General features: G+C 40.1%; 1 protein-coding gene and 1 long non-coding RNA gene across 4 annotated transcripts in view; one reads left to right on the top strand and one right to left on the bottom strand.

Annotated features, from left to right (window-relative positions):
- Positions 1–7,997: 7,997 nt before the first annotated feature.
- negr1 (neuronal growth regulator 1) overlaps positions 7,998–26,542 on the top strand; it is a 255,629-nt gene continuing 237,084 nt past the window's right edge. Inside the window, exon 1 of one of the 3 annotated variants that reach the window (XM_015970609.3) lies at positions 7,998–8,541. In XM_015970609.3, coding sequence (XP_015826095.1) covers positions 8,372–8,541 — 170 coding nt within the window. In that variant the 5' untranslated portion in view covers positions 7,998–8,371. The remainder of the gene's footprint in view (positions 8,542–26,542) is intronic. The other 2 variants (XM_070554179.1, XM_015970610.3) reach the window with 2 other exon arrangements.
- LOC139071560 (uncharacterized) lies at positions 11,043–13,175 on the bottom strand. Its single transcript, XR_011521406.1, has 2 exons — positions 12,017–13,175; positions 11,043–11,290 (listed from the first exon to the last, which is right to left on the bottom strand). It is a non-coding gene; the product is annotated as an uncharacterized lncRNA (long non-coding RNA).

Raw genomic sequence — 26,542 nt, 5'->3', positions numbered from 1 at the left:
CTGGAACAATTTCACATCATCGGTACTGTCTACTCCCACTCCCCCTCCCTCCCAGGACGGAAATTCCCCACACTTGGCCATGCCACTCTGTGCCTCCTGGCAACGCCCACTTTCATGGCATTTTTCAAATCTTGACTAGGGGTGGAGTTACATTTTCTGATGGTGTGCAGTCCATCTCTAACTATAGCTTTTTATTAAAATGTTCCATATTCTAACTTTAATTCCATTGAGAGAATGCAATGCCGACTGTAATTTTCTGGCGCTGTAGTTTCCAGATATGCTCGGGGTCCTGCGCCTGCCGATGACATCATATTATGGCAATACCACACAGCCAAAATATATTGCATCTCTTTTTCAATTCTGTTCTTTCACATAGGTTTCAACCCTCTGGAGGCAGGTGTTGCAGATTTGCAACGTTAAAACCTACCTACCCGGTTACTCCACATACGTATTTCATGAGCATTTTTTAACTCAGAAGTACCCCTGAAGTACTTAGTTGTTCGTCCTTTTATCAAAACTTATTTTGAGCCTGAGAGGGTTAAAAGAGTTTAGCAGTTTTGTTATTAAATGCATGTTTCTTACTGCCTAATGTTTTTGAATGAGGTAATGTAACTTCCGTAAGTCATAAATCCAGCCATCTAATGTGATGTCATCAACAGGCGCAGGGCCCCGAGCTAGCCAGGAGACATGGCAGCTTATATTGCGTTCCCCAGAGACTTAAACCCGCGCCCTATGTACTTTAGACACAATTTTTATCATTGAGTGTTATGAAACCACCAGACATCATTTTATTCATTTTCAAAATTTTGATGGATATTTCCAGACATAAACGGGAAAAATAAACATTGTCTCTTTAAATATTGATTGCCTTATTAATTAATTTAGTGAATCATAGTCTTATAAATTAATTTTCATGTCATTTGCTTATTCTCTTTTCTGGTCATAAATCATGTAAAAAAAATCTCAAAATGCTGCTGAGACCACACATAAACCACCAGTGAGGAGCTAGTTAGGGTTGCTTTTTTGCTATCTAGGTTTTTCTAAGCAGAGGTTCTGAAGATGTGGTGGGTAATTTATTTCTCTTTGCCAGAAGGTCAGATAGATTAAACCCCGGTAGTTGTCCAAAACGGCTCTCAGAAGGGGAGCCACAGAGCTCCAAACCAAACCTTCAGTGAGATGTAAAATTAACTTCAAACACTCTTCTGAGAAGATTGGGCTGTCATATAAAAAAGGGCATAGCTCAACACTTTTTCACTTCAGCCAATGTATTTTAGAGGGTTTCAATCAACTTCTGTGAAATAAATGCCAGTGGGTTTATGTTGAAACCAGTAACAGCAATAAAACGTAAATCAATTAAAAAAGCGTTTAGTTTGATTTTCATTTTGCATGTTATGTCATATATTTTAGTTTTATCATGTAATAATTAATAGTTTAGCTCTCATTTCCTTTATTCCACTCAAAGAACATGCTGCGTTTAAACTTAAACACAATATTTTCATTGAAGAGACAAAACTAGCAACAATATTTTCATTGAAGAGACAAAACTAGCAACCATTGATAATATTACTCCTATTAATATTAATCGTGTCCATTGTAATGGCCTTATCTGTGCAAGGATGACATTCAACAGCTAAAGACGGCCATTTGAACCTTGACTATGCATCCAAATGGGATCTCAGTATTAAGTGATTACCTTTAATGACATAAGCTCCTGTTTAGAATCCCTTAAAAGGTCACATCTATCTGTGTGTTAGGATTCATTTTCCACAAATTAAATTTGTGGGTGACATTTGAGCTATTTTATTGCAGAAAATGAAATTTACTACAAGTGAAATGATTGTATTTTGTAAATGAGTTTCTCATTGTGCATTTCTGATTATGTAGTTGTAAGAGACACAAATCACATTAAAAAAACAAGAATGCCTTTTACTTGAGATTGTTCTGAAAAGGTATTCTCTTTTCTGAAATTATATCTATCTCTCTACACAAACACACACACACACACACACACACACACACACACACACACAGAGATATATATATAGCTTCATTGTGATGTATTTAATATATAATATGCGCTCATCATTTTGTCAATGCAACTTGAATTTCAAGCACATTAAAAATTGATGCAGGACCATTAAGGTAGAAATTAAGGGAATAAAGATGTTCATAGACAAACTTGCTCAGTGAAAGCATCAACTGCTTCCAGGGATGCTACATGCAATATTAACAATGCCTTCAGGCTCAACATGCTCTTGTCAAAGAAACCTTCGCTTGAGCTCCTGACATCAATGAACGTGAATAAGATGTTTTGTCGCTGTTACACTCCAGAGTCAACTATGCATGTAAACATTGCAAAGAAGAAAAATTAAAACTACATGAGCAACGTTACAGTCAGCTCCAGTGTGTGGAGAGCTCTTGAGGAACTCTATCAGCTGCCACTTACAGAAATCATGCATATAGGATTTCCACTGTTGCTATTCTTTTTACTTTTATCACCAGTAAATCAGCAAAAGAACAACTGACAGCAAATCTTTCTTTTCTTAGAGCCTTCATTTACTCTGCATCACCAGCATTTTTCACAACCCAATATATTTTATCTTCAAATAAATAACCAAATGTGTTTTTTCTGCCTTGCTTTAAAAAAAAGGAATTTAGTAATTCATTTTGATTCAACTTTGTTTAAGAACTGAGACCTTTAGACAACACACATATCTCTGTCAGAACTTCCACTGAACTTATCTCAGAATTATAATCTCAGTTCTCAGAAGCCTTTTTAATAAGAAATGGTTCACAGTGACAAATTAAACAAAAAAATAAATATTTCATTCATTCTTATCTGAGGCTACATAGTTTGGGAGAAAACAAATAAGGGGGCCTTGAATCATTCCCTGTGGTACACCACATACAAGCTAAGTCACTTGGGTGCTTAGTTGTGTTGTTTAACATATACTTTTGAATTTGTGTTTCCCCTCATTGTTGGTCTGGTTATTTTTAAAGAAAATATCATACAAAAAGAAATATTGGTTTATTGAAAGAAAACTTTTCATTTTCTCCAGTTTTGTTTCCTTTAAAAAAAATTCTTGTGCCACATTTTGAATTAGTTATGTCAACTTGATAAATCAACTGAACACAACAAAAAGACTCCACTGATTGGCAGTAATTTTGATGGGTAGAAATAAAACTAGACACCCCAGGTTTGTAAGATTGGATTGAAGGAATGATTGAAATAGCTTTTTGCAAAAAATATGTTTGGCCAATTTAATGTGAAAGTGAAAGACAAACAATGGCTTACATCTAGCTGCATGAAAAACGAACACACGTTTGTATTGATTGGCTAAGCAGACTGAATGTTCTTTCAGCAACCCGCCAACTAAAACTGTATTTGTATAGCTAAAGCAGAAGCCGTATCCTTACTGTCTAATATGATTTATTTGACCTTCTGCAACACAAAGTGAACAGATTTTTTTTGTAAGAGTCCTTTTCTCCAAACTTTCCTTTTGCTGAAAATGTTTTGTGCTTTTACAAACCTGGCTATAAAAAGTAAAATCTAAGTCAAACAATAAACAGTTACAGCCATTATGTCCTCCATCATTTTTATTGATAATGTCACATGTATAAATTATATGACGACACCGAGTGTTAGAGAATTTGAAGCGTTACTTTAGTGGTGCAAAAGCAAACGTGTAGGTCCTTATGACCCCTCCAGTGCGTCTTTAATCTGGATAAAAGTTTAATCTAAAAACAGATGATTTAATACTTATAATCAAGAGTACTTTAGAACACTGTTTACAAAGTTCATTTTTGTGTTTAGAAAAGATGAATTAATTGAGGGTATCACTACATTAAGTCAGTTTATAATATTATGATGGTTTACTCTGTGGCCTAATCCACTGTTGGTTCCCAGAGTCTCATTAATATGTAGCCTAAAGCATTCTCCATACACCATGGACATCTCTACATCTTGCCAACTGGGCACTCAACTGTTCCAGACAGCTGTTTCACTTCCAAAAGGTGACAGTTAACAAGAAACCAAGCTAAGCCTCAAAAGATGTCATTAAATCTTTACAGAGGCACATTCTCAGCATGCGTTGACAAGATGGACTTTTCAAACATTACTTTTTGTAGATTTTACCCATCTGGCTTTGCTGCATGTCATGAGGAGTAATCAGCAATTGTGGGGCTAATAGATCTGTTTCTTTCTATACCTAATGACTCAACAGAGCTTTTTGAACCTCCCACTCTGTATGAAATGTGGTCGGTGCGGTCCAAAAATACAAATGGGTTATGACTCATGAGTGCTGTAGGTTCAGTCCCATGTGGCCAGTGCTAGAAAAGCAAAGAAAAGAAAGGCTTAAAATAAATTACTGAGTGGGGGCTACATATATCAAATGCCATAGTTCATTCAAAAAGTGTTTTGTTCTTTATACCTGTGTTATAAATTGACATTAGAAAATTGACAGTAAGGTATGGCTTGAGAAATGCAATACATTACTCAGCCCTCCAACAAGTGGCAGCTAAGGAACTGCACCCTGATGGAATTTCAAATGTGAAGAACTCGGGGCAAAAAAGAGCAGATTTCCTTCTTTTGTGTTTCCAAGAATGGTGGCCCATATGAAATGTTGTCTTCTGCCATTATTTCCAGGTGAAGTGTTTGATTACTGTTTGTCAACAATTTTATATAAAATGTAAAATCAATTATGTCATTCTGTCATTTTCTTAATCAGATTTTAGATGCAATTAATCTTAACACTTTAACTTGATTTAAGTTTTACTTCATACAATTACATTCTGTTTGATAGAAGTCAAAACACCTCAGTTTATTTGCTTTTCCTTTAAAAAAACCATGGCTTTACAGCTGACTTATCTAACCCAGAAATAAAAAGGTAAAAATTTGTAGTAAATGTTCATTAAAAACACATTTCAATTACTATTATTAAATAAAAATGAATATTTGATTATTTTAAATGATAAAGTTTATTATAAGTGTCATTAAATAAGGCTGTGACTTTTGTCGATGAGCTAGAGGCACAAAATTGTGAGAAATTGCAGAAATTTTCCATTGGAATAACATTGAAGTTAGTTTTACAACACTTGGGTGTATTTCAAAGCCACTATTAAACATGTTTCAAACTCTAATTTGTGTTTTTCCCTCATTTTATTCACAATTTGGCATATTCAAAATGTATTTTTTCTCTAACTAATTGCAACTTAGGTACAAATTCCTACCAAAATGATAGGTAATTTATTTTAAGTTAAAGAGCAAGTCACCTCCTACCAGAGTATTACTCCACTCCCACTTCCTGTTTGAAAAATGCAACAAATGCTGTTGCCTAGCAGACCGAGAGGGCGTAGCCGCTAACAAATACACACACAGGCTCACAGCGACATCGTGACATTTTATCGTACCAGCTAACATTTAGCCCCACTGACTTGCATTCGTTTTTTCGTTCTTCTGGAGACTCGTGGTGCGGAAGTAGATGGGTGTTACTTGGGCTCCCTATAGACAGCTGTGATTGACCAGCCAGAATGCTGCTAGGGGCCGCAGAGGTTCCAATAGACCAAACTTTGCAAAGAAAGAATTTTGTCTAATTCCCTAGGCTAGTATGACCCGAATGGGATTTGAACGCTGATCTTCCAGTTTCAGGGCAGACACTCTGCCACTAGGGCACTGAGCTGGCTTTATTTTCTCTTTCAGCTCTTCATATTTCTTGAGCTTCTCGTGTTCCTTCTTCCTGATACTATCACGTGGGATCGCTACATATATCCCTGTTGACCTCAGCGGAAGTCTTTTTTCCTCTATCACAAAGTTGAGTTGGTAACCATCACTTGTTTGGGAATCCTACATTATCTAATGTCCCTCTACACCCACTTAGGCTATGTCCCAGCCCCAACCTGATATGTTCCAGTACATTATTCTAACCATTTGGTTGTAGAGTTATGTGTATGTTTGTGCTTCTCTATATAATATCCTGCCATTGTGTGCCAGACAATTTCAAGGTTTTAGGTATTGCTGTTGTGCAAACTTGGAATGGAAGATCAGAAGTTCAAATCCCAGTCATGGTAACCTTCAGCAGCGTATCTGTGTGTATGACACAGATACAAAGCTAATGTCATGTAAGCTTAGACATCATATGGATTAACGTGGTCTACGTTAGATATTGGAAACTAGGACATTCGGATGAAAAAAGCTACAGCAAATATATATATATATATATATATATATATATATATATATATATATATATATATATATATGCATATGTAGATGCTTTTTTCAAAGCTTGAATTTTTGTTCAACTTATTTTCATGTGTCATTTCAATCTGATCAAAGCAACTTTGATAAAGAACCGTCTGTCATTTTGAGAAGTGGAATGGCCACAAAAATCTGAAAAAGTTTCTAAGGTATCCATTACTCAAAACAGCTCTGACGTTGTGATGGTCCAGTCCTGATCCCTTTCATCTTGCTCATAAATCCTGAGGTTATTATGAGTTGAATATTAGAGGCTGCCTAAATGGAGTCATTGTAATTATAGCTTTTATGCATGGGAAGGTACATTTTCTGAGGTAATTTGAAGGGCTCAGGATGAGAAAAAAAAGGAAAAACAGTGTAAAAAGCCAGGGATGGAAAGACATGAGATTGTCTGAGACCTCAAACCCCTCTGCCACAGAACTATTTCTACTGATGGCATTATCATAGCAATTAACAGTAGAGGGAGCTTCAGTTATGCAAATTACAACTATGTTTGTGACAAGATGAACTTTTCATTCCTCCTCTTTTAATACAGCTTGTCATGGATCATTGGTTTCTTGAGTCGTTTTCAAAACACATGCCCCCCACCCCACCCCCACCCCCACCTCTAGAACACTCTCTTATTCCAGACCCATTTAGTCCTGCAAATAACATTTGTGTTCCACCTGCAACCAATCATTTGAAAAAGATGAGACAAAAAAGGATAAAACAGAAGAAAGTCTTACAACACCCAGCATGGAGCATCAAGAAAAAGTTGGTGTCAGTATAAAACTGAAGCAGTCAGTTTTATTTCAGTGAATGATGGTGTGTATCACTGTGATCTCACACACTACAAACTTGGTTCTGTGGCCGATGAGATAAGATTTTACATTTTTGAATTTCATTAATTTTCTTGGGGATCATAATAAAACAGTATCACAAAAAATGCAGCTATACTGAAAATAACGAAATACATACATGAAAGCCTAAACTATAAATCTGTAAATCAGAAACATGGTGATGGTTGCATAAATAAAAACAAAACAACAACAATAGAGATTAGGTTGCACATTTACATCTGCTACTTGAAGATCTCTGGCAGAACATCCCTGCAAGGAACATTCAACTGTTCAAGTCAACCTGATTTCTTCATTAGTGCCTCATGTTGTTACACTAAATGTTAAGTTCATAATCCATTATGTGTCTGCTGTAATTCAGCACCATGCCCACATGTCATCTCATACAAATATATGTCATTTCCATGGTTACGGCTCAACAGTCTGTCAAGTATTATGTAGGCTAAGTCAAAAGGCTTAGAGCAGCATAATGCAGAGGGCCAGTGCTCTAAAACAAACTTTGCTGCTAAGTCGTGTGTGTGTGTGTGTGTGTGTGTGTGTGTGTGTGTGTGTGTGTGTGTGTGTGCGTGCTTGTTGGGGTTTTTCTAAGCTTGTTTAAACCACACAAAAACTATCAAATCACTATAGGGACTTATAATAGCATCTTATATTGTTTCTAATGACATTTAATGAATTAAACATTTTTAAACTTGCATATTTGCTTTAACGTCGCTTTTATAGTTTTACTGTGAGTTGAAAAGGTTTTCCAGACTTTTTAAACATCTGCCTCCCTGTCAGTGAGATCCAGTCCCAACAAATGTTCAAGGCTGTTCATTTTCTTATGGAGGGAATAAGTAGGGGGTGGTTCTCCAGTCGATATCTTTAATTGCTCCTGGGTTGTATCAATACCTACCGGTTTTACTGCTCCATCACGAGCCGCTGGGAACGGGTTGCCCGGGAAACGGCCGCATGGCAACAGGATCAGAGCCTGGGGGTTGTCTGCTTCTAGGTCTGCTCCCATTTTGCATCGCATTTCCTCACTAGATGGTGTGCAAGCCACTGGAGAGAACGCGTCCTCGCACAGCGAGCTCCACATCCAAGCAAAGCAGACCTGGGAAACTACACCACGGACCGTTTCTTCACGGAGCTCCGAGCTGGAAAAGTGTGGAAATTAAATTAAAGCATCAAGATTTTCTGGTTTATTCTTTTTTTATTATTTATTTTTTATTAGAACCAACTCTCCGCTTTCGGTAACAGGAAGACTTGGAGGGGAGAGAAGCAGCGAGAGCAGAATCCAGTAGTGATGGACATCATGATTGCGGTGCAGGATGCTTGTGTTTCTGGTCAGTGGCTTACTGCGATCATTTTCAGCCTCTGCTGCTTTCTGCCGTCCTGTTTGCCCGCCGGACAAACTGTGGACTTATCCTCGATTGAAAGTGTGGTCAGCAGACAAGGCGACACGGCTCTACTGAGGTAAACAACACCACCACACAGCTACAACTTAACTTTCTCTTGTTCGCCTTTTCTCCGGAGTTAAACGCGTGACCCCTCCACACCCTCCTTAACTTTGCAAGGGGGGTGGTTGTTATTTAGCGCCAGCGACATCCAAACAATAGCTCCATTTTCCCTCCATCCCGTCCTTGTTTGTCCCTGACGTCGGCGGGGTGGACAGCCTGGGAACGAGGACCCCTACCCAGGAGGAGGACGCTGTTCTCGGACAAGTGCAGCTCCACTGGCTGCAAAGTTTCCGATATCACTTTAGCATTTGAACGCACCAGCTCAGAAGGAATAAAGTGTGGACCCGTGCAGGTGTTGTGCTTGTTTCTGTACCCCCCGCTAGGTGACACAGAGTTGGCTTGTGTGCTGCCTGTCGCTTATGCAGTTTGATTACATTATGTTCGGTGGTTCCCACCGTTTCAAACGTAAGCCGTGCATGGGTGCTAACAAATGAGCTAAACAACACGGCTTCTTTTAAGAGCCCCACACTGGATTGTGGTGGACGCTCGGAGTGATGTCGCAGTTTCAAACGGAGGCAGAAGCGTGTGTGTGTGTGGCTGCTGCTGATGTGAATCGAGTTATGAAAAATGACGCGATTTCTCCCCCATCTTCCCCTTTCCCTCCATCACGTAGGCTACGGTGCCAGCTGCACAGGTATAGCTGCTTGTTGAGGCTTGAATTAATCTCCATGGGCGGGGTTTTTGCTCCCTGTCATCTAGGAGGCTTTAACAACGCACCCATAAGTCACAAATGTTCCAGAACATCTTCAAACTATTAAGTAAAGTCTCAGAACACTGATCGCTCTCATCAGAAGGTACACATTAATACGCGTACAGGTTGACAGTTTGCACTGACGTGAGAAACAAAACAAAAAAGTTCAAAATAGATGAAACAATTCAAGAACTCTGCTGACTGGTGATAATTTCTAGCTCTGCCAATATCAAATATCCCCTCCGATGCCCCTGAGGGAAGGCTGAGGGGGCCAGGCTTGGCCTGTTTCAATATGAATTCTGCAGATGTTGACTCTCAGAGAGGTGGACCAGAATACAGAGCAGCAGAGCATCTCTGCTTGGCTTTAAATCATTGTTGTCTAAAACTTGAATACCAAGGAGATGACTAGTTTCTGTGGCACGCGGCTATCTTCGATGTGCCGTTCTTTCCAAACGCGTCAGAATTAACTTGACAGGAGTAGTCTGTATTTTAGTCATGATCTGTTCATGCCCGAGGGCCACCCCATCAAAAGACCTGAACCGTTGGCTGGAGGGTGGCTAATTCTCTCCTATCGGTCTGGGTCTGCTGCGATCAGTGGGAGAAGCTCTGCGTGAGTCTGAATGGTTTATTGGAGCAGAATATCCCAGTGCTGTGAAGCAGTTCATTAGACAGGTTGCCTCCCACATGCCTTAAAATTAGGTATAGTCCTACCTTCACGCAGGTCACTGCCTCAGTAAATGCCACAAAGATGTAGAGAAAATATGTTCAAGAGGATTGCGTTGCTGGGCTCTTGTAAATAATTAATGAGTAATTTAGCATTGATTGTAACCAACCATTTGCTTTATTCATATTAATTAATGCCGCCTGCGTGACACAATTTGGCATTCTGGTTTACTTCTTGTTGCTTAACATATTTGCCTCTGAAGTGATGATAAAGGCCTCTTTTGTCCCCCCCCTGTCATTTTCTCAAACCACAAGCAGCTATGGCTGTCACCCCCACCCCCCTTAGTGGTCTGGAGAGTCGAGCATTGATGCATGAATGAATCATCTCTTTAGGAGCCAACTGCGGAAAACAGTTGCCTGCCTGTTGAGCTTCTCTATTGTCAAGACCCCTAACTGGTAGCGGGCAATTTTACTGCGTCCCAAAGCTGATTGCTTGCAGAAAAAAGTGCACATTCTGAAACACTGACAAAAATGAGAAGCGTGCAATTATTCACTGCCTCTGGATTATGGCGTAGCTCCCGAGAGGTGCATCTGCTGTCGTATGTTAATTTCCCCTACCTCCTCGGTTCTCGGTTGTGCATTTCTTCTGGTCTGATTCATGTTGGACAGTGGGTCCACATCAATTAAACGATTTGAGTCTCCTGAAGATGAAAAGCGGTTCACATTGCATATCATCACCCTTTCAATCTTTTCCGATAACCCTAAGGCTCCGCCACGTTCACACTGAGACGAAATTACATCCTCCAAGACGCCTGCCTGCGTTCGCGTTATGCATGTATGCAAATTTTTCCACGTGCATGGAATCAGTGAACTTCCACAGGGGCACATTGTTTAGAGGAGCAACACATCCTTCAATTCCCCATCGCCTTACAGGTTTCATGTAATTTGGATTCAGCTTAGGGCTGCAACTAACGATTATTTTCATAATCGATTAATCTGTCGATTATTTTTTCGATTAATCGATTAATCGGTTTGTTATTGTTTAGCTATTTAACCTATACAAGTGATGGATGCATTTCAGTTAAGAAAAAAAAATAAGAGAATTGTGCAGTTGACTGCAATCTATTTTATTGCACATGAACACAGTCAGCAGTATAAAATGAGCTAAACAGTGCAAAATATCAGTCCAGAATAATTTTTTAGCATTAGCTGGAAGCCTGCTCCTTCCACCGTGGATAGTGGCCTCATGTCTTTTACCAGCATGTTTAGAATAGTTTGTAAGTGGTATGAATTGCTGGGGGGTGAGTGTCTTGTTCCCCATGTAGTTGTCCATCGTTGCTTGTTTTTTTTTCTGCATAAGAAACACAAATAGACTGAAATAAGTACACATATAAAATAAAGCAGCACACACACTACAACACTAAATCAATATATTATTTGAATTAATTAACAATATACAGTGATCATTTATTTTGAGGGTTACGTTCTACAAAATAGCCCGCAACAGGAGATATTCAGAAAAGTCTAATTTTTTTTTTACTATTAAAAAGCTCTGAGTAAGAAGCTCATGAGGTTTTTACTTTGAGTCGGGAGTGTTTAAATTAGCTAGAGAAATGTGAAAAATGTTTATTTTGTGTAATACTGTTTAAGAAACATGATAAAAATGTGTTGTGAGGCGTTTTACAGCGTTAGATAGTAAAACAGCCTTTTAATAGTAAAAAAATGACTTTTTCTGAATTTCTCCTGTATTTAAAAATTGAAAGCGTACAACTATGCCGCGTTATATTCACCTGGACACAGCTCGTCTGTATATTTTTCTCCGCGGAGTTGTCCTTTTTTGAATGAGGAACATAGTTATGGGTTTGTGCCGTTTGTCTCTTAACGAGAACATTCTTATAAACAGACGTGCTGAATTTGGCAAGCGCATGGTTCACAACACGGAGGAGATTCACGATTGCATCTAGTCAATCAGAAGTAGAACACCGCAGACTGACGCGGCATAAAAACACGTTTAACATTCACTATAACAAACTCAGCTAAAACACTAAGTCCAGCTTGTTTATTTTCTGTTACTTACCGGGCTGGCTCTTCCAAATGACGGCTCACTTGACCGCGGTGCTCTTCCTCTGCTGCATCAGCCCCCACGTTTTCGTCTCAAATGTTCACTTAGGGACGTCGTGCTTCCGTGCCATGCTAGATGGTTTTTGTATATTTTGCAGGTCACCCGTCTTTACAAGGCATCTAGAGTAAAGTGCTCCCATACTCGTGAGGTTTTTGTCCGGGGTTTCTCTTCAGTTTTGTCGCTTCTATTTTTCTTCCGTATTTCCTCTTGTTCCGCCATCTCTCACAGCAAGATGAGCGTCAGTAACGTGATACGTCATGAAAACCGAGGGCACTCATTGGCTCATTTCTTCTTCTACGGCTCCACTGGTAGATCAGTAGCTCATTACTGCCACACACTGGCGGCAAATTTAACAGCTTGTAACCGATGTCAGATTGTGGTAAAAATAGACTTTATGCGGTAAAATATGATTATTAAACAACTAATCGATGACTAAAAAAGTTGTTAACTATTTTAATAATCGATTATAATCGATTAAATCGATTAGTTGTTTCAGCTCTAATTCAGCTGAATAAACCTTCACAGTAAGTGACTCATCTGGCTGTAAATTTGAAGCGGACAGCAGAGTGAAAAGATAGTTTCCTGCCAGGAAACCCACAGCATCAGTGGCTGCCTCTTCCACATGGATAAGCAGCCGTAATCAACAGCAAAGAGGTAGTGTCTGGAAATTTACTCCACGTGGAATGACTGAATTCTCTAGGACAGGCTAAGATTAGACAGTTGGAATTTGCATAAACTTGCCTTTTGATATATTGAATGCCTGCTTTGTTTCCTTTAACAGCTGTATTTGGTGAAAACCTGACAAATAAAATATTAATTTAGCTTCTTAGGCTTTATTTTAAATTCCACCAGGCAGAGAACTAGCAAAAAGCAAAGACGCGGTAGCAAGGCTCTACACAGAATAAGACAATAATCTTAGCTTATTTTTGTTATTTGCTTTGACAGTTGGCTCTCAGCCCCAAATAAGGCGTGCACCACAGGCCTTTGTCTGTGTAATGGTGCAAAATTGACCTGTCACTAGTTTGAAAGTCTGATATTCGTATAAATCTAAAATCATTGCCTCGTGTCAACAGAGCAGTTGATGAAAATCTTTTCTGGCTGTACATGATTGTGGCGGAGCAGCGTTTTGTAGCTCTATCTTGGACCAAAACAGCACCATGCATCATTTTCCTTCTCCGTGTCATTATTATGGTTCTGAAAGGTCTTGACATTTACTATAAGCACTTGTGCCAGAGAAAGCCTCTGTTTGAAATGTCTTACTGTCCCCGCCCCAGAACAAATGCCGGTAAGATGGAAAAGCGGAATATTAAGTGACTGTTAAAGCTCTACGAGATGCAATTTAAAGGAGGAATTGTTGACTGGCTTCTTACCACAGAGCATAACCAATAGCAGGGAAACGCTCTCACCACTTTCAGCGTTTCAGCACTTTTTTTAATTAGGCTACAGCCTGCTCTGTTAAAGCAGTGTAACTGTATAAGCAGGAACTACCTCATTTCCAACAGCCTGGCTGGAGATGTAGCAAATATTGTGTACTACGAACACATTAGTTACCTGGCAGATATCAGCGGCTTCATGCGCTCATTTGGTTGCAAATCTGGTTTACCTCTTACGACACATCTGGGGGCACACCAGAGTTTGTCACTGTTAATTAAATGGCAAAAATCCTCTCTCCCGTTTGCTGCAGCGCTTGTTTTAATGCGATCAGTGCTGCTGTCAGCACAATACTGCTCTCTTGCATGGTCTCTTGGCTCGTCTTGGTCCCCAATCCAACAGGATCCAATATTTTAGTTGTCACTTGATCTCCTCTTTATAGAGAAGATCATAAATAAAACCGTGTGCATATGGGAGAGGGAGTGCTGTTCAGGAGGGGCTCCCAGATGGAGTTGGCTCTAAATAGATATTACTGATGATGTGATGGTAAACCGACCCTCTCCGTTGCCAGAAAACTAACATTAGGGAGTATCTGCTATAGCTTAAGGGAAGGTTGCTAAGTATTCATTAGATTCATTACTCTGACACCCGCTTGTAGCAAATGTGTTTTGGTCGGTCTAAGTAGCATGCTAGAGCTTTCATAACTTCTACCTTTGAGACTTCCACTTAACCTCTTGTACAGCAAAGGGCAGAGGCTGCCAAGCTTGTTTTAAATTGTCATTCAACTTGTTGTCAGGAACAAAAAGCACAAACTCGTCCAGACAGAGATGTGAACCATAAAAGCAGCATTGATAGGGTGAATGGCTACATATTAGCCTGGTGAACTAGACAAAATTTTTGCTTTGCAAAGTTTGGTCTAGGAACGCTCCACTGGGACGTCTGCAGCCTCTAGCAGCATTCTGGCTGGCAAATCACAGCTCTCTAGAGGGGTTTCAAACACACAGAGAGCTGTGATTGGTCCATAATGGTGGGCCAATCATAGCTCTATCTGCTTTGAGAACCAATCACAGCGCAAAAAAAGTGAATTGTAAAAGCTTACGCTTGCACATTAAGACTCACACACACTTATGGTTGGTAAACCCGATAACAGAAACTTAGGTCTGATTCCAGTTGGCAATAGACATATGAACCTTTGCCTAACAAAACTCCAGGGTGGCCCCAGCCCACGTAGCTTGGTGTGATTTGTAACCTGCATATTGTCCTGCTATGAGATTGTGTGTGATGGTAGCAGAACAGGTCTGGGGCTGCACAATCATTACCTGCAAACTTTGCTAATTAATGTTTTGAACTTCATTTAAGTATTCTAATTGTTATTAAATGATGTCTAAAAACTGATCATTCTGACAAAGGTTCTGGAAAAGGATGTCATGTCCAGGAGGACGATTCATTTACTGGTTCATTCATCTGGACAATTATGGAGCTTTATCCAACGGTGGCAACCATGTCACATAGGTGCCAATGCACACATGTTGGTTATGTGAAAGCACATAGGGTGACAGCAATTTAAAGATTTTTCTTAGACTAATGAGTCAATTAAGTGACTTAGGAATCTTATTTTGGGTATGAGCCAACAAAGTTTTATAAAAGTCTTTCTGTAGATTGCACGGAAAGATGAGGCGAGGCATATATATTTTTTCTTTCTGGTTCTAAACAATGTGAGCTGAGAAAAGTGCCAGCATGTCAGTGGACTACTAGCTGCACTCACGCAGACGAGCCTGCATGAGTTTGTGTGTAGCTTTCTCAGTTGAAAGGTTGTATCCTGCCTAGTGGAGAGGTATTTTCACTCTGTCAGGGTTCAAATAAGGGGTTTGAAATCACTGCTTGAAATTCCCCAATCTCTGCTAATGTTTACCATGTTGGGGAAATAAATGTGCAGAAGTAGCAAAATAGCTAATATAAGGTCGAGTGAAAATCCTAAATTTTATACACCAGCAGTAATATTGAAAAGCCTGTCTAATTCTACCTGATTGGTTCTGATATGTAACTCACTGCAAATCAAAACGGCAATTAATTTGGCTTATGATACTGATGCAAATGGACAAAAAAAAGAATTATGAGATTGAGACCTCAACCGCTAAATTCCATTTTAATATAAGTCACAATTTTGCTTTATTAAAGAGAATTAACACTACTGGCTAATTCTGAATAGAGCTGGCTCCATAGCTAGCACTCTGTGTGCACCAAGGGCAACTCTGCACCCTCTTGGTAGCTCTTCAGCTTGCTGTCAACACCTGTATCTGGAGATGCATTGATTGCAGTGTCAAGGATGGTGATGATGCTTCGATTAGCCTAAACAAATAACAAATTAATAATGCACACTAGCCTCAGACTAGACAGGGGGTCCACTTCAGGTGCTGTGCTGATGGCTGTTGACAGTGTTACTGTTAATCACATGGCACATCTCCCCTGTGTCCTAATCCGTCAATTGTTGGACAACTTTCTGTTGTTTATGTCACTGCACAGTTAAACCGTTTTCTAATAAAAGCAATCTCCTAATGATGATTGAATGCTATAGTATGTAAGATTTTCTTGCAATTTCAGTTTTTTAAAGGTTACTAATTTGAATTTGCAAACTGCTTGGCCACTCTATATGCTAATGTGCCGTTTACATACTCAAATAATGCTCTTATGTAAAATTCAATGCATTTACAAGATGCTGTTTACCATTTTTGACATCCCAAATTTATAACCTTGATATTGTTTGACAAGACACACATGTACATAGAGGATACTTCAGCTGTTCTGCAAGTTAACCTTCATTTGGTCTTGTGAAATTTGATTAAGTAACTCTGATTTTCACTCACTTGTATGTCAGAAGCTGATAGATTGTTTTAGGGCTGCAACAAACGATTATTTTCATAATCGATTAATCTGTCGATTATTTTTTCGATTAATCGGTTTGTTATTGTTCAGCTATTTAACCTATACAAGTGATGAAAGCATTTCAGTTAAGAAAAAAACATAAGAGAATTGTGCAGTTGACTGCAATCTATTTTATTGCACATGAACACAGTCAGCAGTGTAAAATGATCTAAACAGTGCAAAATATCAGTCCAGAATAATTTTTTTGCATTAGCTGGAAGCCTGCTCCTTCCACCATGGATAGTGGCCTCATGTCTTTTACCAGCATGTTTAGAATAGAGTTTGTAAGTGGTATGCATTGCTGGGGGGTGAGTGTCTTGTTCCCCATGTAGTTGTCCATCGTTGCTTGTTTTTTCTGCATAAGAAACACAAATTCACTGAAATAAGTACACATAAAATAAAGCAGCACACACACACTACAACACTAAATCAATATTATATTATTTGAATTAATTAACAATATACAGTGATCATTTATTTTGAGGGTTACGTTCTACAAAATAGCCCGCAACAGGAGATATTCAGAAAAAAAGTCAAATATTTTTTTACTATTAAAAAGCTCTAAGTAAGAAGCTCATGAGGTTTTTACTTTGAGTCGGGAGTGTTTAAATTAGCTAGAAAAATGTGAAAATGTTTATTTTGTGTAATACTGTTTAAGAAACATGATAAAAATGTGTTGTGAGGCGTTTTACAGCGTTAGATAGTAAAACAGCCTTTTAATAGTAAAAAAAATGACTTTCTGAATTTCTCCTGTATTTAAAAATTGAAATCGTACAACTATGCCACGTTATATTCACCTGGACACAGCTCGTCTGTATATTTTTCACCGCAGAGTTGTCCTTTTTTGAATGAGTAACATAGTTATGGGTTTGTGCCGTTTTTCTCTTAACAAGAACATTCTTATAAACAGACGTGCTAAATTTGGCAAGCGCATGATACACAACACGGAGGAGATTCACGATTGCATCTAGTCAATCAGAAGTAGAACACCGTAGACTGACGCGGCAAAAAAAAAAAAAAAAAAACATGTTTAACATCCACTATAACGAAGTCAGCTAAAACACTAAGTCCCATATTTGATCTGCGTGTAGTATATTTAGCTTGTTTATTTTCTGTTACTTACCAGGCTGGCGCTTCCTCTGCTGCATTTGCCCCCACACGTTTTCGTCTCAAATGTTCACTTAGGGACGTCGTGCTTCCGTGCCATGCTAGATGGTTTTTGCATATTTTGCAGGTCACCCGTCTTTTCATGACATCTAGAGTGAAGTGCTCCCATACTCGTGAGGTTTTTGTCCGGGGTTTCTCTTCAGTTTTGTTGCTTCTATTTTTCTTCCGTATTTCTTCTTATACCACCATCTCTCAAAGCAAGATGCGCGTCAGTAACGTGTTACGTCACGAAAACCGAGGGCACTTATTGGCTCGTTTGTTCTTCTACGGCTCCACTGGTAGATCAGAGGCTCATTACTGCCACACACTGGCGGCAAATTTAACAGATTGCAACCGATGTCAGATTGTGGTAAAAATAGACTTTATGCGGTAAAATGTGATTATTAAACAACTAATCGATGACTAAAAAAGTTGTTAACTACTTTAATAATCGATTATAATCGATTAAATCGATTAGTTGTTTCAGCTCTAGATTGTTTTGACCTGTCCATTTCCTTAGGCACTGGAGTGGATAGGCAGGGAGAAAAGTAGCCTTCCCTGTCAGACTCGTCCTCTGTTTAATTTTACACAGAGAACTAGTCTGGTTACTCACAGGCAGAGAGGCACATGAGGGGCGGGACTAGCCTGCTCAAAAATAACCAATCAGTAAAAAGGTGGAAATGCTGACTGTACCGCATAACGCCATATTTTTTAGCTGTAGTGAAAAAGGGCGTCTGGCGACGGAGCAAACATCTTTATTTTAAAAAGAAAGACTTTTAGCGCTTCTTCTTCTTGTGGTTTTGAAGACGTGTCCAAGTCATTTAGAACAGAAGAATGAGCTGCAGTGAGCTCCGCTTCAGTCAACGTATTCGTTGTTTATGAGAAACTGAGTGTTGCGGTGTATGACATCCACAATGCTGTAGTTTTTTTAGCTGTAGTCAAAAATGGTGTCTGGTGACGATGAAAACATCTTTCTTTTATATTTTATTTTTTTTCCTGTGTCCTGTCTGGCTGTGAAGCAAACAGAATTTATGTCTGAATGCTGGTGACAAGCCTTACAGATTTACTCTCAGGTGGAGCATCAAAGTTTTAATGTCACACCTGATACTTAATACTTTATTGTTATTGTTTTTTGAATGCTTGTAATTCCGACCGGACACGGAGACAGAGGTGAAAGAGAAAGGAAGAGCCGGGGGGGGGGGGGGGGGGGGGGGTATTCCACAAAAATAATCAATGATGAACAAGAGTCTGCTTCTAGACCGGCAGAAGGAGAAAAAAAAAAGAAAAACAACACACAACAATACAACAGGAGCAAACAATCACTGCGTCAACCTGATGAGAAAATATAATATCAACATTGTTTTACTGAACAATCAAACAATAATAAATCACAGTGCATTAAGTGCCAACCACAGCCTTAAGACATATGTTGAACGTGCCCAAGTCCATACTTATGAGAGCACCATGTGAGCACCTGTGTGCGTACCCGTGCTTGTATATGTAAGGTTTCTCTATAGGAGCGTCCAATAGAGGGTGTGAGGGGCCACAGATCTGCCCCTACAAAGATGTGTAGGAGATGGAAGGAGCTTCAAGTCTCAGAGATCCAGGAGCTGCCCCCGAGCGCAGGGACCCCAGGGAGACTGCAACCAGAAAAGCCCCTGCCCCCTCAAGAGGCGCAGAGGATCGCTCCAGGGGGCCACAACCAGCAGCCAGCAGAGTCCCGGGGGATATCAGCGGCAAGCCCACAGGCCCGCCCGCAGCCTCTCACCCCCAAGTCGGCTGAGCCCGGAACCCTGTGACTCGGGACCCAGAGGCGACCAGCTCCGCCGGGGACCCAACAGAGCCCAGGGACTCAGATCCCACCAGGCAGCCACCGAGAATAATCAAGCAGACGCCAAAAATCTTAAACCCCCTGATTCGGGAGCCACAAACACTCAGGCAGACCAAGGCACCACACTCCACACCAAGTGTGACAGGGGGAGGGGAGGCGAAGATGTATAGCAGCAAAAGAAGTCCCTGGTGAGGGGAGGAGGCTAAGGCCCCACTTGACATACACAGTCATACACAAACACAGTCACACACTCCCTCCCTCATGCTCACACATACACATACAACCTAAGACATACAAAAATGCACGCCAGACACCCACTCATGCTCCCCATACACACCCTATTCACTCTGGTCCTGGTACTGCAGCACAAAGGGTACAACCATCACCGGTTCCCAGAGTTCATCCCTTCCTGCTGGGGTGCTGATGAGCAGGCTCCCCCACCTGACGCCGAGCAAAGCGACCCACCAACCCAGACCCCAGCCAGAGGGCCAGATCCCCCTCTTAGCCTCCAGCCCCGGGAAGCCAAGCGACAACAGAGGTGTCCTAAGACCCCTAGTCTCCCTTCCCCTGCTCCAATACAGTGTTTTTTGTGTGTATTGATGAGGTGTATTCATGGCTGTGGTGAGCGGGCAGTGCAGGCATCATCTGGCCTATGCCAGCTGATGCCACCACACCACCCCTCTTCCCCCCACAGTCCTCTGTGTCTAAGTCAGTTTAAAATTGGAAGTGGGCACCGGCACTTGGGATGAGGCTGAAAGATCCCCTTGCCAAATGCCATTGAATGTGCTCACTCCCAAGGCCCTAAGTGTGTGTTTGCGTGGAATGTCGTTGGTGGAAGTGTTTAATGTGCAAATAAAATTGGGGGGGGGTCAGTCTGCCACAGGAATGCAGAAATGGGGTCCATACCCGCACCCCCTGACTTGTCCATCCCCCAAGGTCCTATGTGCATGTTTGTGTTATGATGTGAGGGAGCAGGAGGAGAAAAATGCGTGTGGGGATGGGGAGGAATGGCTGGTTGACCTAAGCCATCCAGGGAGCCAGCTCCCCCACTGGCCCCAAACATCTTTTTTTTAAAGAAATGGTTTTAGCGCTTCTATTTGTTGTGGTTTTAAAGACGTGTTCAAGTCATTTAGAACAGAGGGAAGAGCGCTTCCGACGCCACCTTCATCGTTTATGAGAAACTCAGCGTTGCGGTGTGTGACGTACGCTGCTCAGCGCTGATTGGCTCAGTTATGATTCTCAGGGGGTGGGGTTATTTGAATAGAAGATTTCTAGGCTAGGAGAAAAGAGAGGGGGAGTGGAATGGATGAACAGTACAGAACAAATAAACAACAGCCAACAAAGACAGACAGGACATAACAGTGAGGTTGTCATAACATTATTCTAGAAGAATAAATGCAATAGGAGCTGGTAAATAGTATTGTCCATTTTTGTAGTAGCATCTCCTTCTGTGTACAGAAGCCGATACATTAAAAAAGTTAGCAAAGCAACTTCAAATGTAATAATAAAAATTAACTACGCTCTCTTCCAACAACTCATCTCAAAGATATTTTAGTATCTTTAAAACGTGAGTTCTTGTCAAAGTACTCTTTTTCTTTCTCTCTCAGATGCCCACATTATACCAGGCAGCCAGTGTTAAAAGTCCTTACTTGTAAGATAAACCAAATTCTATTTGAAGATAACTATTTGGCCCTGGCAAGACAGCATTGGCTTTAAAAAAACGGCAGTCTCTTTTAAAACAGATATAAGAAAATCCAGTCTGGTGTTAGAAGGTGAGAAAACCCACATGAAACACACACGGAGCTTGCTGCCGGTACTTTTTACGTCATGATACATAACTCGGTGGTGGTAATACATAGCGAGGATAACATGCATTCCAGGCCATATTTACACAATTTCCAAATGGATTTCATTTCTGGACGCCATTTGTCAGGCAAGTGGATTCACTGTACAGTCAAAAAAAGCATTTCTATTTATTTCAATTAGCCTTAAAGTGATTGAGTGCTCTAGTAAATTAAATCCAAAATAGAAATGCTTTTTAAAGTTAATTCTTTCAAGGGGAATAGATGCTATACTAGGCTTTAAAGCATCATTCTAATACCCTTTTAATCATTACAATTATATGGGGTAGGAAAAATTATTTGGAGAAGAAAATGACACTTTCATCCATTTCTAAGTTTTCAGCATCCATATAATTGCAATAATTTCGCAAAAAATAAAACATGTCACAGTGTGTGTGTGTGTGTCGTGAGAAAGCCATAAGCCACTAAACTGAACTCTGCAGAAAGTATAAAGACAATACCAGGTTATTTTCTGTGCAGTTTTACAAAAATAAGTAACTTGAAGCAGAATTTCTTTCCGAGGTTCACGTTGTTGGGAGACCCTCATACAAGAGAAGTTGTTTGATGTTTGTTTGATGCTTTCGTATGATCATCTGGATGTTTAAAACATAAGGACTAGGGTTTTCATGGTAACCGGTGTAGTGGTAAACCCCGGTAAAAAAGTTGACGATAATAAGAACTGCAGGGGTGGACCTTTAAAGTGCCCGAGCGCCAATGGCGCTAAATTTTCTCGTCGGGCGGTAAATACTTGACGACTTACCGCCCGGGTGGTGCCCAAGCCTTGTTTGTCATTTACACACCAGCTTTCACCTACATCATGTCCCGCCCTGTAGGAAGCCGCTGTTTTCGTTTCGTGTGCGTGAACCTGCGTGCCTCTAGCCACCTACTGCACTTGTACGATTCATCATTTCTGTGAAAGAAAAAAAAAAAAAGCTTTCCTCCAAAAAGATATTTTCGAAAAACGTGTTACGATCCAAATTCACAATTAAAAATGACTACTGAAGCAGGTGTGAAAACAATACCCATAAGAAACTCTTTACGAAGTGAGCCTTCATCTATTCCATATTCTCCAATGAAAGAGACCCGAAGTTGATTGATTGGGGATGCCTGTTTTTGCCTGGCCCACTGTTTGGGCCCCCTCTGAAAAAAATCCTGTCTTGTCACACTGATGTTGAATGTTTTGGACGTGTCCACTTTCCCTGCGAGTATCTTAAGGAGTTTTGATAAGCTATGAGAACACATTTAAATGATAAATGACGAGCACTTTTATATCGTCATTCAGACCCTGAGAACACCTAAGCACCTTGCGCTAACAGTGTATCATTCATCCATTCACACACTGGTGGTGAGCAGCACTGTAGCCACAGGTGCCCTGGGGCACAAGGACATAAGCCAATCAATGTCATTTAGGCAACCAAAAATAACCCAGTGAGTATTTTTTTCACATTTTACCTGACACACTGCTCATTAACAGCCTCAGGATCTTCAAGTTTCCGCTCTTCATACGTAACCTCATCACTGTCAAGAAAGTAATTTCATTAATAGATCTGAGACCAATCCAGACCTAGCAGACATCCAATTCAAACTGAAAACTAATAAATTATAGTTGAAGTGAACAGATAAGAGAAAACAAGAAAGTGTTACACAAAGCATCATGCAAGTTGAGGAAGTTACTTCACAATGATTCCTAATTTATATTACCTCTCTCCACAAACACTGGCATGTATGCATATATCCTCCTTTGTAAATAGCTGACTGCACATTGGACAAGCAACCTATGAGAAATAAAAGAAATATGAACATCAGATAAAATAGACAGATCACATGGAATGTGTTAACTAAACCTTTTTCAAGAAAATAAAACGTGATCATGTTTTTTCACTGCCACACATTTAAAACTATGTTTAATTTGCATATGTGCTGCAGTCACACCATTATGTTATAGATAAGTTAACAATTTGTCAGGAAACAGGAATGGGACCAAAAGGGCATGTGACAACTTCAGTACTCAGACAGGTTAAATTAAAGATAGGCACAAAAAGCTTCGACACCTGTGAATGAAACAAGGATGCGTAAATACTGAGAGAGGTGATTATTAAACACAGACATGTGATTTAATGGGAAATGGCCTGGGGCGGCGTTAGGCCTGGCTATTTGGGCTCCTGCCCCGAATGTTTTATGAAAAGCCCCGGATCTCAAACGTGGAAGTAACATGCAGTACCAGAGTCCAACAGAGAGGGAGCGGCTGGCAGTAGTTTGTATACAGCCTGCCTGAGCCTCCACCACTGAAGAAAAAGCCCTTCAGCAGCTGGCTTCTTCTACACTCTGCCTGAAAAGCATATGTGAACTTCACACTGTGAAGATGGACATAAGGACATTTTTTAGACAAAAAGTAGCGCGGCAGAGCCCCAGCTTTGATGATACTGATGGTGACGCAGGTTTGTGAGTCTTATTTGAAAATATTTGTTGTGCTGCTGGTTTGCCTAAAGTTAGCTTACCCTTCTATCAGGTAAAGTTGATGGAGAAAGAAAGGGAATATTTACTATCATCTCACACTAAACACTAACAGGAACAACACTCTGCCCTGAATATGCTTAATGTGTTGCTTCAGATTAAAAATTATGTGGTACAAGACAAATATATATGATGTTGACTAGTGCTTGTCACGTGTGTGTGCGCGCGTGCGTGTGTGTGTGTGTGTGCGCGCGCGCGTGTGTGTTAAGCCCCGGATCTTCGTCAGTCCTAAATCCGCCCCTGGAAATGGCTATGCATGATCAGTGACGGAGAGTTGATGGAAGGTCAAGACTGAATCTAAACAGAGACACTAGGGAAAGCAATACACTAAGAAAAACTATTAATCTACAGGAAACAGTATAACAATCTGGTATCCAAAAGGGGGCATAATCAAATACACTGACACAAAAGAATGAAATTACATGACTATATATATGTATATATATATATATATATATATATATATATATATATTCAGTCAAAAATACCAACAGTTCATGATAATTGAAGCTGTGTGATTTCAAACTTTCTTTAGCTCACAAAGCAAGTATTAACTCCAAGTAGTACATCTCTGGGTTGGACAAATCTGTCCCCAATGTATCCTGACTATTGTCAAGATATAAATGATGGCTTTGCATTTACTCGTTATAAAAACATTTCACTTGCCCTAAGTACACAAAATTTAAAAAACAGTCAATAGGAATCCTCAAAGATGTACAATACACTCACCTGGCTGTCGAGAACGGATGACTGAACATCACTGAATGACTGTAAAATATCAAAACAATGCAAGGAAATTATGTAAAATTAAAAATTCAATAATACATCTCTTACCCCAATGTCGTTATTGCAGTCATCATCCAGGATCACTAAGTCATCATCAGTGTGAGTCTACACGATAAAGCACAAAACAGAAGATAGTAACCATTTCAAATGTGTGATTAAATACTGCTAAGTGGCTTCATCAGCAACCTTTGGATTTTAATGATTACATATCAACCGTTTACATTTAGTGAGTGTAACAGATATTTTTAGTTTGGATTGCATCTAAAGGCCATACCTCCTCACTGACTACATTGGGAACATGTGACATGGATACTGAGGAGTTGCAGTGGCACAAACTCTTGGCAAGAGACACAGCGGGCTTTAGGCATGGACACAAACTCCTGAGCTGTGAAAGGTAGAGGAGAAATCTCCACTGTGATCTGGATTGGCATTATATATAGACACCCCTTGCCTCCCCAGGACTTCACAAGACTGGCCCCAGTGTATCCTTCCTCTTGAGGGAATAGCAGTGTGAGTCGGCGTTGGCCTGATCCTCCTGTGGCAGTTTCAATGACAAAAATGTAGGTCTTATAATTGAAACCAACGTGATAGGTTTCATTTCAGCTACAAAAACAATGTGAAGGACAATATAGAAATACTTTTACCCATAGCTTTGTGAAGCATCCGTGCACCCGCAAGTTCACACAGAATTTCAGTCAACTGCAGATTTAAAGAGTGCACCTTTAATCTAAAAACATTTATTAAATCTATGTGAACCACGGAAATTAGTTATGCAAATAAATATAATTCTGTCATACTCTGCACACATCAAAAGTAATGAGGTATTAATTTATTATATTATGTGTTGACATTCATTTGTGCAAACTCAAAATAGTACCAAACTTTCTACTTTGTGAATGTCATAGCAGTTCACAGGCTTCTTTATGGCCAGCATCCTCTGGAACATTGACTGTCCTTCTTCCCAAACCAGCCTGTAAAAGCATGAGTTCATCAGATGGTTTGGGGGTTTTCTCAGTGGGTGAATGGAGAAAGAAAAATTGGACTGGAGTTGTTTTTGGATCTGGCCTAGGGATGGGTACCGAATTCGGTACTTTTTAAGGTACCGTCTGAATTCCATAGTACCGACTGAGCACCGGTTCACGTCATTTCAAACGGTGCCTTGTTTCGGTACCCGTCCTTCATAACAAGAACTTGCCAAGACAGCTGCGCATGCGCTAGAGCGTTATATCGTCGCTTGCTGCGAGCCAGTTGTAAACAGAGCAGCATGGTAGAAAGAATGCACGCTAAAGCTTGGGTCTACTAAATGTGATGGGTAACTGGGTGATCATGAAACCAGCGACAACGATCTAAGTGAGACATCCTTATCTCAATCTGCTCCGGTAGGTAAATAAAATGTTTAAGATAACGTTAGCTTGATATGTTAGCTTCCATTTCGCTATTGGTGCGTTAGCTTTCTCCTTGGAACTCCGAAATTCCGACTAGAAGAACATGAATGCACTCTAAAGTTTGGCTTCACTTTACTAAATGCAACGGGTGATTGGGTGAAGATGAAACCAGTGACAACTAAGTGTGAGGCATCATCGTTTTAATCTGCTCCAGCAGCTAAATAAACTGTTTAAGATAACGTTAGCTTGATATGTTAGCTTCCATTGCCACCATTGTTATCAGCTAATGGTGCGTTCGCTTTCTCCTTGGAAATTCTAACTTCCCAGTAGGAAAAATCACAGTAAATTTAATTCACAGTAAAGATATTTGCTTCAGTTTAATTATCAGCTTATAAAACTACAAGGACGATGTTAAAATAGAAACAGTTGAATGTTATTTATCGTGATATTTATCAAATATTGTTATATCTTGAGAAAATATATATTTAATTATAAAAGAGAATTAAAATAATAAACACTCAAAAGTATCCAAAATTGGTACCGTTAAGTACCGGTATCGATTCCTAGGTACCGGGAATTAGTATTGAATCCATTCAAATGTCAAAGGTACCCATCCCTAGTGTGGCCCTTTCTTAAGCAATTGTGAGAGAGGTCTGCCTTTTTTTCTGTCCTTGAATAGTCCTGG

This window comes from Nothobranchius furzeri, chromosome 8 (genome assembly GCF_043380555.1).
Source record: "Nothobranchius furzeri strain GRZ-AD chromosome 8, NfurGRZ-RIMD1, whole genome shotgun sequence".
NCBI lineage: Eukaryota > Metazoa > Chordata > Actinopteri > Cyprinodontiformes > Nothobranchiidae > Nothobranchius > Nothobranchius furzeri.
This window is presented reverse-complemented; position numbering and strand designations above follow the sequence as displayed.